The 14,324-nt window shown below is 37.4% G+C and overlaps 2 protein-coding genes across 3 annotated transcripts; one reads left to right on the forward strand and one right to left on the reverse strand.

The window, feature by feature from the left end:
- Positions 1–207: 207 nt before the first annotated feature.
- On the forward strand, positions 208–5,618 carry c1galt1lb (core 1 synthase, glycoprotein-N-acetylgalactosamine 3-beta-galactosyltransferase 1, like b). Of its 2 annotated transcripts, XM_079460788.1 has the most exons (4): positions 208–700; positions 1,032–1,287; positions 2,135–2,799; positions 3,289–5,618. In XM_079460788.1, exons 2-4 carry the CDS (start codon positions 1,068–1,070, stop codon positions 3,541–3,543), a joined length of 1,140 nt encoding a protein of 379 aa, XP_079316914.1. In that variant the 5' UTR covers positions 208–700; positions 1,032–1,067; the 3' UTR covers positions 3,544–5,618. The 2 variants fall into 2 exon arrangements, with proteins under 2 accessions (XP_079316914.1, XP_079316915.1); XM_079460789.1 differs by lacking the exon at positions 208–700 and having other exon boundaries at positions 917–1,287.
- On the reverse strand, positions 5,516–8,558 carry tac3b (tachykinin precursor 3b). The gene is made up of 7 exons (XM_079460790.1): positions 8,413–8,558; positions 8,187–8,305; positions 7,483–7,576; positions 6,863–6,895; positions 6,720–6,773; positions 6,448–6,508; positions 5,516–6,040 (listed from the first exon to the last, which is right to left on the reverse strand). The coding sequence occupies exons 2-7, from the start codon at positions 8,277–8,279 to the stop codon at positions 6,022–6,024; spliced, it is 354 nt and encodes a 117-aa protein (XP_079316916.1). The 5' UTR covers positions 8,280–8,305; positions 8,413–8,558; the 3' UTR covers positions 5,516–6,021.
- Positions 8,559–14,324: the final 5,766 nt, after the last annotated feature.

Consider the following 14,324-nt stretch of genomic DNA (forward strand, 5'->3'; position numbering starts at 1 on the left):
CAAAACTAAATTCACTGGGGTATGAGCCTTCAGGCTCGCACACTAGTATCGTGGATTTTGATGGAATGTGATCAAGGCTACAATTGTGGTCCAATCACAAACCGCGTTTTATCGACGTGTCTCGTAAGCACAAGAGCGACATGCGAGTCATCCAATAAAAGTCGATCCGTGTGAGCTCATCGAGTAATCTGAAAACGGTGTGGGCGTGGCATAAATACGATGTGCGTGACGTCAACAGGTTCAGAGTTGACCGACCCTTGCTTCACGTTCCGGAAACGAACGATCGAAAAACATGTTTAATAAAGCGACAGGACTTATGTGGGGCGTGTGTATTTTTTCAGTGTCCGTGACACATCGACTACCAGCGAGTAAATCCTAAAGGGTTGGCTTTTAACGATTTGTTTAAATACGGAACTGAACCTCCCACTTCCACCTCGGCTTTAACGTTACTAAGTAACTTCACTGCGAGAACATCCAGTTAGCAAGCACGTTGGTGGTTAGCTTGAAACGAACCTGTTTAACCCACATTTCCGTGCGTTTAAAATGATGTTTTTGGTGCTGCCATATCTTGTTTGGCAGCGGAATCTTTTGATTTAGCTCAGACATCTCTGGGTTTGGTATTACTTGAATTGAAATGGGCTCGGAACAGTATCCTGCCATTCTTCTTCACACTTCTGTTATGGAGGAAACCGAGTGTCTGGTAAGATTGTGCCGTGTGTAAAAGGAGCCTACATCTGTACATTGTTTTCTTAAATCAAAATAGCGTGTAAATGTCATCTCTGTGGCATTGATGATTTATTCCATTGGCTAAGCAAATATTTGTCAGTCAAGATAAAAGTCGACCAGGAAGTTGAGTAGAATTCGCTGATAGTTTAACTTTCAGTAACGTTAGATATCCTGGTGTGACGGTGTTACTTGTTCAAGGGTTTTTTGTCGTTTAAATCAAGATTACAGTGCTGCTGTCAAACAGGTCTGATTCGCATAGATGAAACAAATGCCATTTTTATAATGACTGTCTGTGCTCTGTGAAGTTTCTCTGAGGTGGGAGTCTGGCTATACCGGTCGCCATGAAAGGTCTAGTGGCGCGGTCCGCGTTCTGCGTGGGCTTTCTGGTGGGCACGTGCAGTCTGTACCTGTTCCTGCGTCAGGTCGGGATCACTCGGAACCTAGAGTCTCATGGGCCGGAGACACACGCGAAAACCGTGGAGGAGATGATCGAAGAGGAAAGCAGGAACTGGAAGAAGGAGAGGTCGGCTCTCTTTAACCTCAACCATCCGCACCATACAGGTAACGTAATAGTAGAATTAGTAGTAACGTTTGTAGTGTTTTGTACACGATGTAACGTAAGGTTGTCCATTTTATTCGTAAACCAAGTTGGTTTCCTTCGTTTCAGTTACACACCACCATATTAAACTGAACTTGCATACAGCTTAAATTCTTTTAGACTGCATGTACGCCTAATTGTTGAAAAACTTAATTCTGACTTTAATAAAAGTATGGTTACTTCTAATGTTCGCTATTAATCACACATCTACTTGGCATGAAAATGGTGACAGATCTGTTCATAGTTGTGACGTGGCGTGAAAATTCATCTTAAATGAACAAGTAAATCTGGATCCTCACAATTGCACAGGGGAGGCGTTCTCTGAATAGGTGTGTTTGACAGGTAGGGTCGAAAACAATATACACAGTGACTCAATGTATTACTACTTCCAATTCAAAGGACTTGTTGACTTAGTACCTGATACCATCTGACAAAGAGTTAACCTGTTGTTTCAGGTTTCTTTATTGCTTGCATAACACTCTGTACATTTTCTTAGACAATATTGTCTTTTAATATGACTTATTTTGACCATATGTTGTGTGACTTTATTGTTCTTTCCCTGTTTGCATACAATTTTGTCGACTGTGTGTTCTAGAGATGACCTTTGGACTCTAGCCTTGCTTCACAGGATGTCCTTGGAAAAAAAGTGCACAAATAGACTTAGATCATTTAAATGCCAGCTGTTTATCAATAAACTTTGCCAAAGTTGACAAATTCTATTAATAGACTTGCGATTTGTGACATTAGGTGGAATATGAATGTCTTTTTATCTGTACGAATATTTCTCAGTTCTCTTTTAATTCATTTTAGGAGAGGATGGCACGTTAGCTGATGATCTCTACAAACGTGTGCGTATTCTGTGTTGGGTTATGACCGGTCCCAGTAACCTTGAAAAGAAAGCTCGGCACGTGAAAGCCACATGGAGTCGTCACTGCAACATCGTAGTGTTCATTAGCTCAGTGGATGATCCAGATTTTCCCACAGTTGGCCTAAACACCAAGGAGGGTCGGGATCAGTTGTACTGGAAAACCATACGCGCCTTCCACTACGTCATGGAGAAGCACGGGGATGAGGCAGACTGGTTTCTGAAAGCAGACGATGACACTTATGTGATTGTAGACAACCTACGCTGGATCCTGGCCAATCATTCACCCGAAGACCCCGTATATTTTGGTCGCCGGTTCAAGCCGTATGTTAAACAGGGCTACATGAGCGGTGGGGCTGGATACGTCCTCAGTAGAGAGGCTCTGAGGAGGTTTGTGGAAGGATTTAGCCAAAAAGTTTGCACACATACCTCCTCGGTGGAGGACTTGGCTTTGGGACAGTGCATGGAGAAGGTGGGCGTTTTGGCCGGAGACTCCAGAGACACCCTTCAGAGAGAGACGTTCCACCCCTTTGTACCCGATTCGCATCTCACTGGCACATTTCCCAAGACCTTCTGGTATTGGAACTACTGTTATTACCCTATTGTGCAGGTGAGCGGAAATTCAGCATAGACAATGTTGTCGTTAGCTAAAATCCAAGTGTGTTACTTTAGTTATTTAAAACCACGATGACATTACAGTTGGATTGAATGGTTTTCCGTTGACAGTAATTTTGAATAAGTGCTGGGTACTGTTTGTCGATAAGAGTATTTTTTTTGCAAATTCCCACGTCTTTGACCCAAGGAAGTGTGAGTATTTCTCTGTGGTTTTCTCAGCAGTCCCGTAAACAATACTTGCATGCATATTTAACTAAATTGACTACATGGTCTGTACAGTGCAGTATATCACATGAGTTATGGTGATTTATTCAAATCTTGAAAGCCCCTTGTTGGCATTTAATTTCATAATGTTTAAAAAGAGGAATGTTTATATTCTGTATAACATCGGTGGCATACAAAAGAAAGAAAGAATGGAATTTATTTTTAGGTGTTATGGGACACACATTTACCTTTATGCTGTCTTTTTACTTCTCTTTCTTAGGGACCCCAGTGTTGTTCAGATCTGGCTGTTTCTTTCCACTATGTGGATCCATCTAAAATGTACCTGTTGGAATACTACACCTACCACTTGCGTGCCTTTGGCTACGAATACCGCTATCAACCCCCTGAGCCCCATGTACCACAAGACAAAGCACCAGTCCCAGACAATGTGAAGGTCAGGGACTCGGGGCAAAATCAGGCGGTAGAAACAAAGGAGGAAGAGAATAAATCTCCTGAACAAAATGAAAAACTGTAGCAGCTTTCTGTTTAGTTTTTCTAAGAATTGACATTTAATATCTTCCTACTTAACTTTTTGGGATGGCTTTGGTTGTGAGGTTTCTCCTTTTGTTTATTTGTTTTGAATAATGTCAGAAAAAATATTGTGGCACAGAGATGTGTGCATGTATGTGTGGTTTAATGAACCGGTAACGTTTGGAAGGGTGTTTCTCTTAATAATGAATTTGTATGTGAATGATTAGATTTATATACGTTTGACAGTACAGAATTGTATTAAATGAAGGTTTAAACATGTAGACCCAGAGTGCTGTGCATGGGATGGGATTTTGTTTCTGAGCCCGCCTTGACAGCAAGGCGTCATTTTTCCTGCAAGCAAGATTTGCACTCTGTGAATGTGTCTACATCCCTTGTCATTAAGAGTTTATTTTGATCTTTTACTGATGTAATCCAAGTTAAACATCCTTATGCCCACGTAAATTTCCTTTCTCTGCCAGAATCTGACTTGGTCAACTTTCTGATTCTTTTGGCTGAGCTGGAAATGAGCTTTTGTTTTGGAGGCCTGATTGTAAAGTTGTGGGTGAGTGTGTACCTTCAGTATGGCAACTATACTGTTCATTGTGTGCCTCGTACAATAATTGTTTACTGAATCATGTAATTAATATAATTGCTTTGATTTCTCAAATATTGCCATAAGAATTATACATGTACTGGTGTTGGTAAACATTCAAACAGAAGCATTATTAAAATAATGCACAATAGAAGTATATTATTCCTCCACCTAAGTCAATTTTAGGTCTAAATCACAGTGGGGTTGATACTCTTTTTCCATTTAACTTTAACAGCAAGACAAGTAATGCCATTGTTATTGCCTTGTCATGAAAACTGTAATGAAGAACGTTGTTCTGTCTTTCATCTTTTTTTTTTTACCTGCCCTTTTTTTTGACCATTTGCCCCATTTAGTTTCGACACTTGGCACAAATGTGAAGGGATTGAAATGAAGTTTATTTTAATGGTCGAACTATACCATGAACTTGAAATAAAAAAGTTTGAATAAATACCGCTGTTGCCCTTTGACCATTTTCAGCACAATGTCACTTTTGCAGCAGTTACTTATCAAGAAGAACTATCTTAAATATTTAGAAAAGCAATGAAACCGGGTTTGATTCAAGTGATTGAATGGGTAAAACTTCCCTGCATATTATCTGATTAACCTCAGCAGGGTTTATTTACAGTAATAAGTGTCAGAGTAATGGAAATGTATGTTTTCTTTTATTGTGGTTCAGTAACATAATGCTGGATCAAGTGCTTTTGACTTGTTTGCTCTTTTTACTCTTTCCAGGTTTCTCAAATATTTTAGTGTGTTTTGTAGCCTGTTGAAATGCCATGTGTACACATTTCATAATTTACACTATGTTCATCTCAAATTTGTTCAAATCAAAAACACAGGGACACTTGCTGTATTGTCAATCATTGTGTTGTTTGAGGAGCAGGATCATAGATTTGTATTAGTTTAGCACTGTCGTTGTCAGTAGTAATCTGGTTTAGAATTATTTGCTACAAGTAATTAAACATATATGATTCATTAATTGACAATCAATGAAGTGTTATTGAGACATTTTTTTACTTGAGGCAAAAAGATCTATGTTCATTTATCATGTGATATGATTTTCAATATAACGTTTGTCTTCTTTTTTCTCTAGTCCATAGCGGGTTGTCTGAATTAAGGAAATGTTTTATTAATGGTCTTTTAACTTTGGAGCTTTCAGAGATTGTTGGAGTGATGTGTGTATAAGACAGATATTTCAGAAATGATGCAGAACCGAACATCAAAAACAGCTGGAGGTTTTTCTTCAAAGCTCCTTTTCAATGTTATTTGAGTGAATCTGTGTTTCTGAGTTTCATGCCCTTGTCTTCATTCCAAATGTATACTTGCTTATATATATTGTTCGGTAGTATTTTTTATTTACAGAAGGAATCCTGTACAGTACTTCAATAGCAATATTTTATTTATAAAAGGCTAAGACAAATGTTTGACAAGAAGGAACTGATTCAATGAGGAACAATAACCAGCATATTAAATAAGTATTTTACATTAAATGATTTTTGTCTGGTCTCTATGAAAGTTAGAAAATGTAATTTGTGATCCTACTAAAATAGTTTATTTCAGTACATATTTTATATTCAGGTTGGGTGTTTTTTACAACACATAAATAAAGTAGCATAAAGTATAAGCAGCAATTCAAGTTATTATATTGCATCATATCTCACAATTGGATCATTTTTGTATTTCTCATCATGACCTAGTAAATCTGAGACAGGTGCATTCTATGAAAAATGGGGTAGATGTAAGAACTCATATTCCACATAAAATACACTAAAATAAATTTCACCATATCAAAATGAAAAATCATACAACTCAATGGTTCTGTGACAAAAAAAGAGTTTCTTTCTTCTGAATGGCATAATTCCATGGAGTTTTACATCAAAAAGATATGCTTCAGACAGCACAGCAAAACCTTCATGAGAAAAAAGCACAGCAATAAATTACACAGAAACCTTTAAAAAGGAAACGGACAAACAGATTTTGCCGATATTGTAATCATGGTAATTTTCTTACTCTACAGCAATTTTCAGTGATTTCATCCACAATAAAGTATTTCACAATGTAAAGACACATTTATTGTACATTAATGCATTTGTTAGACACTTTTATCCAAAGAAACATTCATTGCATTGCAATCCTTTTTTAACATTTATAAAGCTTATGATAATTTTTTATAATAATTTATATCTTGAATACTTGGAAAGGGCCAAATGTATTTGCCACGTGATCTTAATGAAAGGTCTTTCTAAGGAATCACATGAAGGCACTGATCTTATTGCTTGTTAAAATGATGCTTATTTGGATTCCAACAAAACTCACCTCAGCTTTCTGTCTTTCAAGAAAAAGTTACATTTCCTTTCCCCTTTCCAAGCAGGAACAGCTGTTTGTCAAGACAGAAAAACAATGGAAAACTATTATTTTAGCATTATTCAAGCTACTAGAAGCAATATTACAAAACTCTCCATACTGACCACTAGATGTCCATATACAAGTCTCTGTTTCAGTCTACACATCAAAGCTGTTATGCTGCAGAACTATTTGTCATTTATCTCCTACTACAAATGACATTACACACCATCACACAGACTTACCGGACAAAGTGTTTCTGCGTCCTAACAGTCCAACAAAAATATCATTCATATTATCTAAAGGGGACAAAGTGACAAAGCTGTCATCTGGTTCATCTTAATTCACACGCTGCAAATATTGAAACAAAATAACAATAGGCACTTACGTCTAAATGGTGAATTTTTGGAATGATTTGGACCTGTGAAGAAGAAAAATAATAAACCTGATATACAAAATCCTTAAAATTGATATTTATTACCTTAGATGATAGGGCTACTTATTTCATGGGTCTTTTTTTCAGTACTACTATATATATATTGTCTTAGCATTTCATCTTAAACTTGTTACAAAATTATTATAGCACACAGATCTATAATGTAAAAAGCCAACAAACCTGCAATACACTCAGGTGCTCAAAAGGCTCTACACAGTAATGCCATAAGAACCATTTTTGGTTCCATAAAGAACTATTTAGTCGAAGGTTCTTTAAAGAACCCTCTGGATCGACTTGTCATAATCTGAAAAATCTTATTTCGCCATAAAGAACCTTTTGTGAAACAGAAAAGTTCTTCAGATGTCAACAGTTCTTGGAACCAAAAGGTTCTTCTATCTATGGCATCGAAGAACCGTCTGAAGCACCATTTTAAAGAGTGTTGATCGTTTTATGTTGGAAGAATTGAATTGTGAAATGTTTATTTTCATTTTGATAACAGACATTGGCTGTCTAAGAACTTTCTTTTAGAATTTAATACATTTTTTATTTTATATTTTCTCATTCTGTCTCACCTGTACTCCTCCTCCCCATCAGGCCGATGAAACTGTCATTATCAACATCATCATAACGCTTCTCAAAGTGTTTAGGCTGAGCCTCGCTGCCATCCTGTACACAATACAAAAACAGGCTGATTCAAGAACTCATGTCTGACTCATTAAGGTGAATGACTCAATACCATCAACACTGTGATGATCATTAAACTCACATGATAAAAGATAACATAAACTGGCCACAAATTAAGAACAAATGTTAATAAACAAATTGTATGTACGTATATCTATACTGTATGTTGTTTGTTCGTGATCTAGCAATAAAAAAGTTTCTTAGTCACCCAAGGGCAAGAAGATACAGTAAACACATGACTGAACATCGGTGTGAGCCCATTTAACAGTTAGACACCACATTAATGGAATCATTAAGGATTTAATAGAATCATCCTTCCCCCTTCCCAACTATCGTTTCATTGTCTTCGCCACATCAAATGGATTTTAGCTGTATTTTCTCCAACCAACAAAGAAGCAGAGAATAATGCTAAAAGACAACAAGCTAATATCTCTGTTATATATCTCTATATGTTATTCAAAAAGAGTGAAATTCTTTTGTTTCATTTGTATAAACAAAAATAAAGTTTAGCTAAACAACGAGGCATAGCAAAACGTTTTTGCATGTTGTTTAACGCGCTTTTTATCGCACACTTCTCAAAAAGGATACTCACGTGCGGATAATCGAGGGCACAGCGCGAGCGTCCAGGGCACAGGAGCAGCAAAAATACCTGAGAGACCAGCAGCAAAACCCAACCGCAAGACATCCTCGAACCCGCTGCTCAGCACACGCCTGTTGAATAAAACCTCCTTCAGGAACTTGAATTGCAGACCATGCCTTCAGAACGACGTCTAAATATACAATGCATATTTAAATATTACAAACACACAAGACAATACCTTATAAATAAACAGAATAAGCCGGTATTCAGTTTGTCTTAGGAGAAAGATGCGTTGCAGCTATTCTCTGAGACTTGCAGGTGTGCGTGTTCCTTTATGTGCAGCGTTTGCGCGCTCCGCTCACACAAGCTCGGGCCAGATGACTCTCCAATACGGACCATATAATGATGATAACATATTCTAGTGACGCAAAGTCATTAACACTAGAGCCTTGACGTTTTTGTGCGGTCAAACTCCCACCTCCAACTTGTCTCTTGAGCTTCACATCACGGCTAAATCTGATTCAATCGGATCCTTTTTTAATTCTCGGTAAAAATGTCTTATTGGAAATAAAGCAGAAGTCAGTATGCAAAGAACAATATAGAGTTTTCACCTCTGACAACACGGTCAAGGTTTTTGGCATTAAGTCTTTTAAGGGGTCTGTAAGGCTTAGCACCTTTTAATTCAGATGAACATGTGTGTGTGGATCGGGGGTCAATGTTCATTACCCTGTGGGATTATGAGTCACACTGGTCCTTCCATTTACTTTATCTCATAATTGATGTCTTTCATCCGAGCTGTCAGTAGCTATAGAAAGGGCAGCACTATGAATAAAATCCAGGAAACCTGATTGAATTTATGGCTTAGATTTAACATTTACGATCTAAATCACAAGATAAACTCGTGTCTTTCTTGCTTTCTTTCCAGTCTTGTATGCTCTCCCATAATCTCTTTATCTCCTTCACACACAAACACGTTCTCGTACCTTATTGCCTTATTGCACTTGATTTGATTGTTCTCCAGGTTTTTCCACAATATGAAAGTCAACTCAACTCATTTACATAACTTAGCCCTGAACATGTTAGAATTTAATTGGTTTTTTAAACGACTATAATTTCTCTCTTTTGTTTCCACAGCATGCAGGGAAGCTCTTAGTGGTACATCAAAGCACCAGTGTCCATATAAAAACCCAGTGAACTCCCCCTTCCTTTTGATGGATTTTCTGTAAACAAGAAGCATGAGCTGAACAGAACAATATATGAAATACAGTATATGTCATAAATATAAATTGAAATTTGAGCGATTAAACCTGAATTGTAAACAAAGTCCTAGTTATAAATACATAATTACGTTACCATCAGAACAACTGATATGTCAATGGAAATAAGAAGTCCTGAATAATGTGCTCTGACTTATTTGTTTTTGTATTTATGCGAAAGTGCGCATGTGCCTGTTGAAGTGGATGTGAAATATTAGAAAGGTTCAGAAGCAGGCCTACTCCAGTTCTGTCAGTGTTTCTCAATGGTGAATGGCACCTAGCACTTACGCAAACAAACTTTCACAAACTCTTCACCCTCTCTCTGTTTCTCATTTTCTCTCTGTACATTGTTGTGACTGATGTAATGTCACTAATGCAAATAACAGCAGTAATTTCATAATGTGTTGGGAGGGAAGAGATCTCTCAATTTATACAGTAATTTAAATCAATATTTAAATGTGTTTTTATGCAATAATATGAAATCGTATGGTACAATGTAAAGGAAATATGGAAATTAAACGACAGAAATGGCTGAAAATGCAACACTGCTAAACCATACACTTTGTGTGTGTGTCAGTTATTTAGTGGTCAACTACATTCTTATAGATTGAGTTGCCAGATTTCAGTACTAATAACAAAATAAAATGTGAAATGCTTTTTGAAAAGAAGGCTTATTATTCATGTGTTATGGTCAGCAGTTGTTACTATGTACTGTAGGCTAGTATTTGCAGCCATTTTATTTTAATTCAAGGTCACTTCATTGTCTGAAAACAGCATGTGTCACTTGAATGGTATGTAGGATGGCATAAATGGCATTGAAAAAAATGTCTTCATTTAAAATAAATTGGATTGATTTAGGAAAGTATTCAAAATGATACAGAGGGGAGTTGTCTTTACCTTTCTATCTACAAGGTCCCTCAAAGTAAATTTTTTACTCAACATATTTCAATTGATTTATTTATTCAATAAATAAATTGATTTTATTGTTTCATTCTTAACACCATTCTAGCATCTAAGGCAATGTTCATGGAAATAACTAAACTATCTACACACAAGTCGATCCAACTAATTAAAAATAATTTTAAAGTGGTCATATAGCGTGAATACGTGTTTTTCTGTGTCTTTGGTGTGTTATAAGCTGCCCGCACATGCATTAGACATTCTATCGAAAGAGAATGCTAGACCTGCCTGAAACGCTTGGGGAACCACACCCCCACAAATCTACATCAGTTCGTGGTATGATTGGACTAAGACCACCCAACTGTATATGCGAGTAAGGTGGGCGTACCTGTCTGTACAATTGCTTTGGAACCTGATGTTCCAAATATGGAATATTTGGAATATTTGTTCCAAAGAGGCGTTACATTTCTGTCACACGCTTGCAGTACTCGACCAATCACTACACACTGGTTAACTGACCAATCATAGCACACCTCGCTTTTCAGAGCGACGAGCTTTGTGAAAACTCTGTGCGTTTCATAGAGGCGGGGCAAAGAGGAGATAGAAACATGCAAGGTATGGAAAATACAGCACTTTTTAAACCTTAAATAGTGTATACACATTGCATTCCATCTAAAACAAGTTTTAACTGTGTCATATGACCTCTTTTTGACATGCCTAGGAGGCATACCACAGCCTACTAGTGTAGCCCCAGGTAGACTCTAGTCTAAGGGGTAGTCTCACTATTGCCTGATCTTCATTGTGGCTTTCATTGGCCAAGAGGCCATCTCTTTGACATGTAACGCCACCAATTACAGTTCAGCTTTTATCCAAAGCAACTTACATAGCATTATCCTATACATTTATACATAGGTATGTGCAACCCCCTGGGATTGAACCCACAACCTTGTGATTTTCTTCCATAGGAATTCACAAACTCAAAGTACCTATGTTTAACGACCTGAACAACGACCAGGTAAGCCCTGTCAACCCTTACTTGTAATAAATACTAGCTTCCATTAAAAAAACGAGTCCTTTTTAAATGGAGAAAGTGAAAAATCTTTCCTATAGAAGTGCATTATAAGGAAACATCCACCACGGAAAACTAAAAAAATAAATACATTTGTTTATCACTGATGAGGGCTGTGTATAGATGGGTCACGATGCAATATATTGCTATGTATTTCGATACAATACACATTTGCGATATATTGCAACACTTTAAATAGAAAATGTTAAAAGTAGAGCTAGAAATACAACATGCTGTGCACCACCTGTGGTTTTCTGTAAGGATAAGTAAAACATCCCTTACCTCTGCAGAGTGTCCATGATTTGCGATGCATGGCCTTTAGATCAGAGATTTGGGTTCCCAAACTGTGGATTGCGCCCCTCAAGTGGGTAGCACAGAGGAATAAGGTGGGTCACCTGGGTCACTTGGCTGTTGTGGTGCATTTCAGTTAAAACAATGGCAGTATGAAACTCCTTGTTTATCCGTAGCCTACTGTAAATGCGCTGGTGTCATAAACATAAACATGATAAGAAAAAAGTTTTATGTTCTCAGTTTGTCGCTGCCTTGAGCCACATCATGTGGTTTCTTTATAATGAACTTTAAATGGGGAATCATCCAACCTAACGCAAGTAAATTATGGATTACCTCAGGGATCGGTTCTGGGACCAGTGCTGTTCTCCATATACATGCTTCCCCTCGGAAACATTATTAAAAAACAGGGAATTAGCTTCCATTGCTATGCAGATGATACTCAGCTATATATCTCATCAAGACCAGATGATTCCTCCCAGCTATCCAAATTGGCAGAGTGCATTAAAGATATACAACATTGGATGACCTGTAATTTCCTTCTTTTAAATTCTAATAAAACTGAAATATTACTTATCGGACCAAAGACACGCAAAACAAATATTTCTGATTATAAACTGCAAGTTGCAAGTTGAATGTACTGTTACTCCAACAAATACAGTAAAAGATCTAGGCGTTATATTAGACAGCAACCTGTCATTTCGAAATCACATCTCAAATGTCACAAAAACAGCCTTTTTCCACCTAAGAAATGTTGCCAAGTTACGAAATATTCTGTGTGTTGCTGACGTGGAGAAGCTTATTCATGCATTTATGACCTCAAGACTTGACTACTGTAATGCACTACTTAGTGGTTGTCCTACATCATCAATAAACAAACTACAGTTAGTTCAGAACCCAGCTGCCAGAGTTCTAACCAGGTCCAGAAAATACGATCACATTACCCCAATTTTATCAACCCTTCACTGGCTACCCATTAAGTATCGTATTGACTTTAAAGTTCTTTTAATCACTTATAAAGCCTTAAAGGGTTTAGCCCCTACCTACCTAACAGAGCTTCTATCACACTACAACCCATCACGCTGTCTAAGATCTCAAAATGCAGGACTTTTGATAATACCTAGAATAACTAAATCCACCAAAGGGGGTCGAGCTTTCTCATACGTAGCACCTAAACTCTGGAATAGCCTTCCTGATACTATTCGAGGATCAGACACACTCGCCCAATTTAAATCTAGATTAAAGACACATCTTTTCAGCCAAGCATTCACTTAAAGCAAATATGCTAAATAAACCACCAGGAGATGCTGACATTAGATATTATTTACTAGAATAATTGGATTTATTATTTAACACACCATGTAGTGTGTTTTACCCTTTCTTTCCCCTGTAAAGCTGCTTTGGAACAATGCAAATTGTGAAAAGCCCTATATAAATACAATTGAATTGAATGGGACAGGCACACAACACTGGAAACACTAGAGGATTTCGGAAGTCAGTCTGATAGGTAAAACAGGTTGTTTGCACATAACGTCACAGCATGTGCGAAGTGCCGATGGAGGGTTCAGTAACAAACTCCAAACACCTGTGTTTTGCATCGTTTTTGAATGTTCAAATCGATCAAACCATGAGAGGTGTTTTTATTGTGTAGCAGAAGTTGATGTTCATGAAGGGGTAAAATGGCACTATTGACTGGGAAACTGAGACTAAGGTGGCTTGTAAACCTGAATCTGTGGTTGGCACGAGGTTTAATGTACCTAAACAATGACCATATGAGCTCAAATTTACTTTGTCATGGCACTGCAAAGATCGAGTTCTGATTAAACGTACAAAGTGATAAATTTACATTTACATTTAGTCATTTGGCAGACGCTTTTATCCAAAGCGACTTACAGATGAGGAAACATTGGAAGCAATTATAACAACATAGGCAACAAAATACATAAGTGCATCAAACTAGTCCATTAAAGCCTAACACAGTATACAAAGAGGTATCAGCCAAATCTCGCCCATATAAGTCCATTATAATGAAACAGCTTAACGTACTGAAACAAAGACCACTAAAAAACAAATTTCTATTGAACCTTGATTGTAACAAACACTAGCTGTTAAAAGAACAAGCACTTATTCCGGCAATAAGAAAAGTCTCACGTTAAGCTTGTTACACATTAAATGGACAAATTGATGTCTGTCTGACAAGTAGGATCTAAACCACTGTAGTGCCTGTCCCTCAATACCGGTATAATTGTGTAAGCGATCTAGAAGTATGTTATGGTCTACGGTATCGAACGCAGCACTAAGGTCAAGCAGGACCAGGAGTGAGATGTGACCTTTATCTGATGCTATAAGCAGGTCGTTTGTAATTTTAACGAGCGCAGTTTCAGTGCTATGATGCGATCTAAAGCCTGACTGAAATTTTTCGTGCATGTTGTTATTTTGTAAGAAAGATAACCATAACCATAACCATTCAACATTCAGCCAATGTTCATAAGAGGCGTGGCATCTGAGAATCTACCTTCTTAAAAATAAATGATGTGCTTCATATTGAACCTTTTTTGTCTAAATGGTTACATAAAGAACCATTAAAATCCGAAAAACTTTTCTGTTTCACTCTTTGTGGCAAAAAAAAAAACTTTC

Source organism: Barbatula barbatula (assembly GCF_947034865.1).
Source record: "Barbatula barbatula genome assembly, chromosome: 7".
Taxonomy (NCBI): domain Eukaryota; kingdom Metazoa; phylum Chordata; class Actinopteri; order Cypriniformes; family Nemacheilidae; genus Barbatula; species Barbatula barbatula.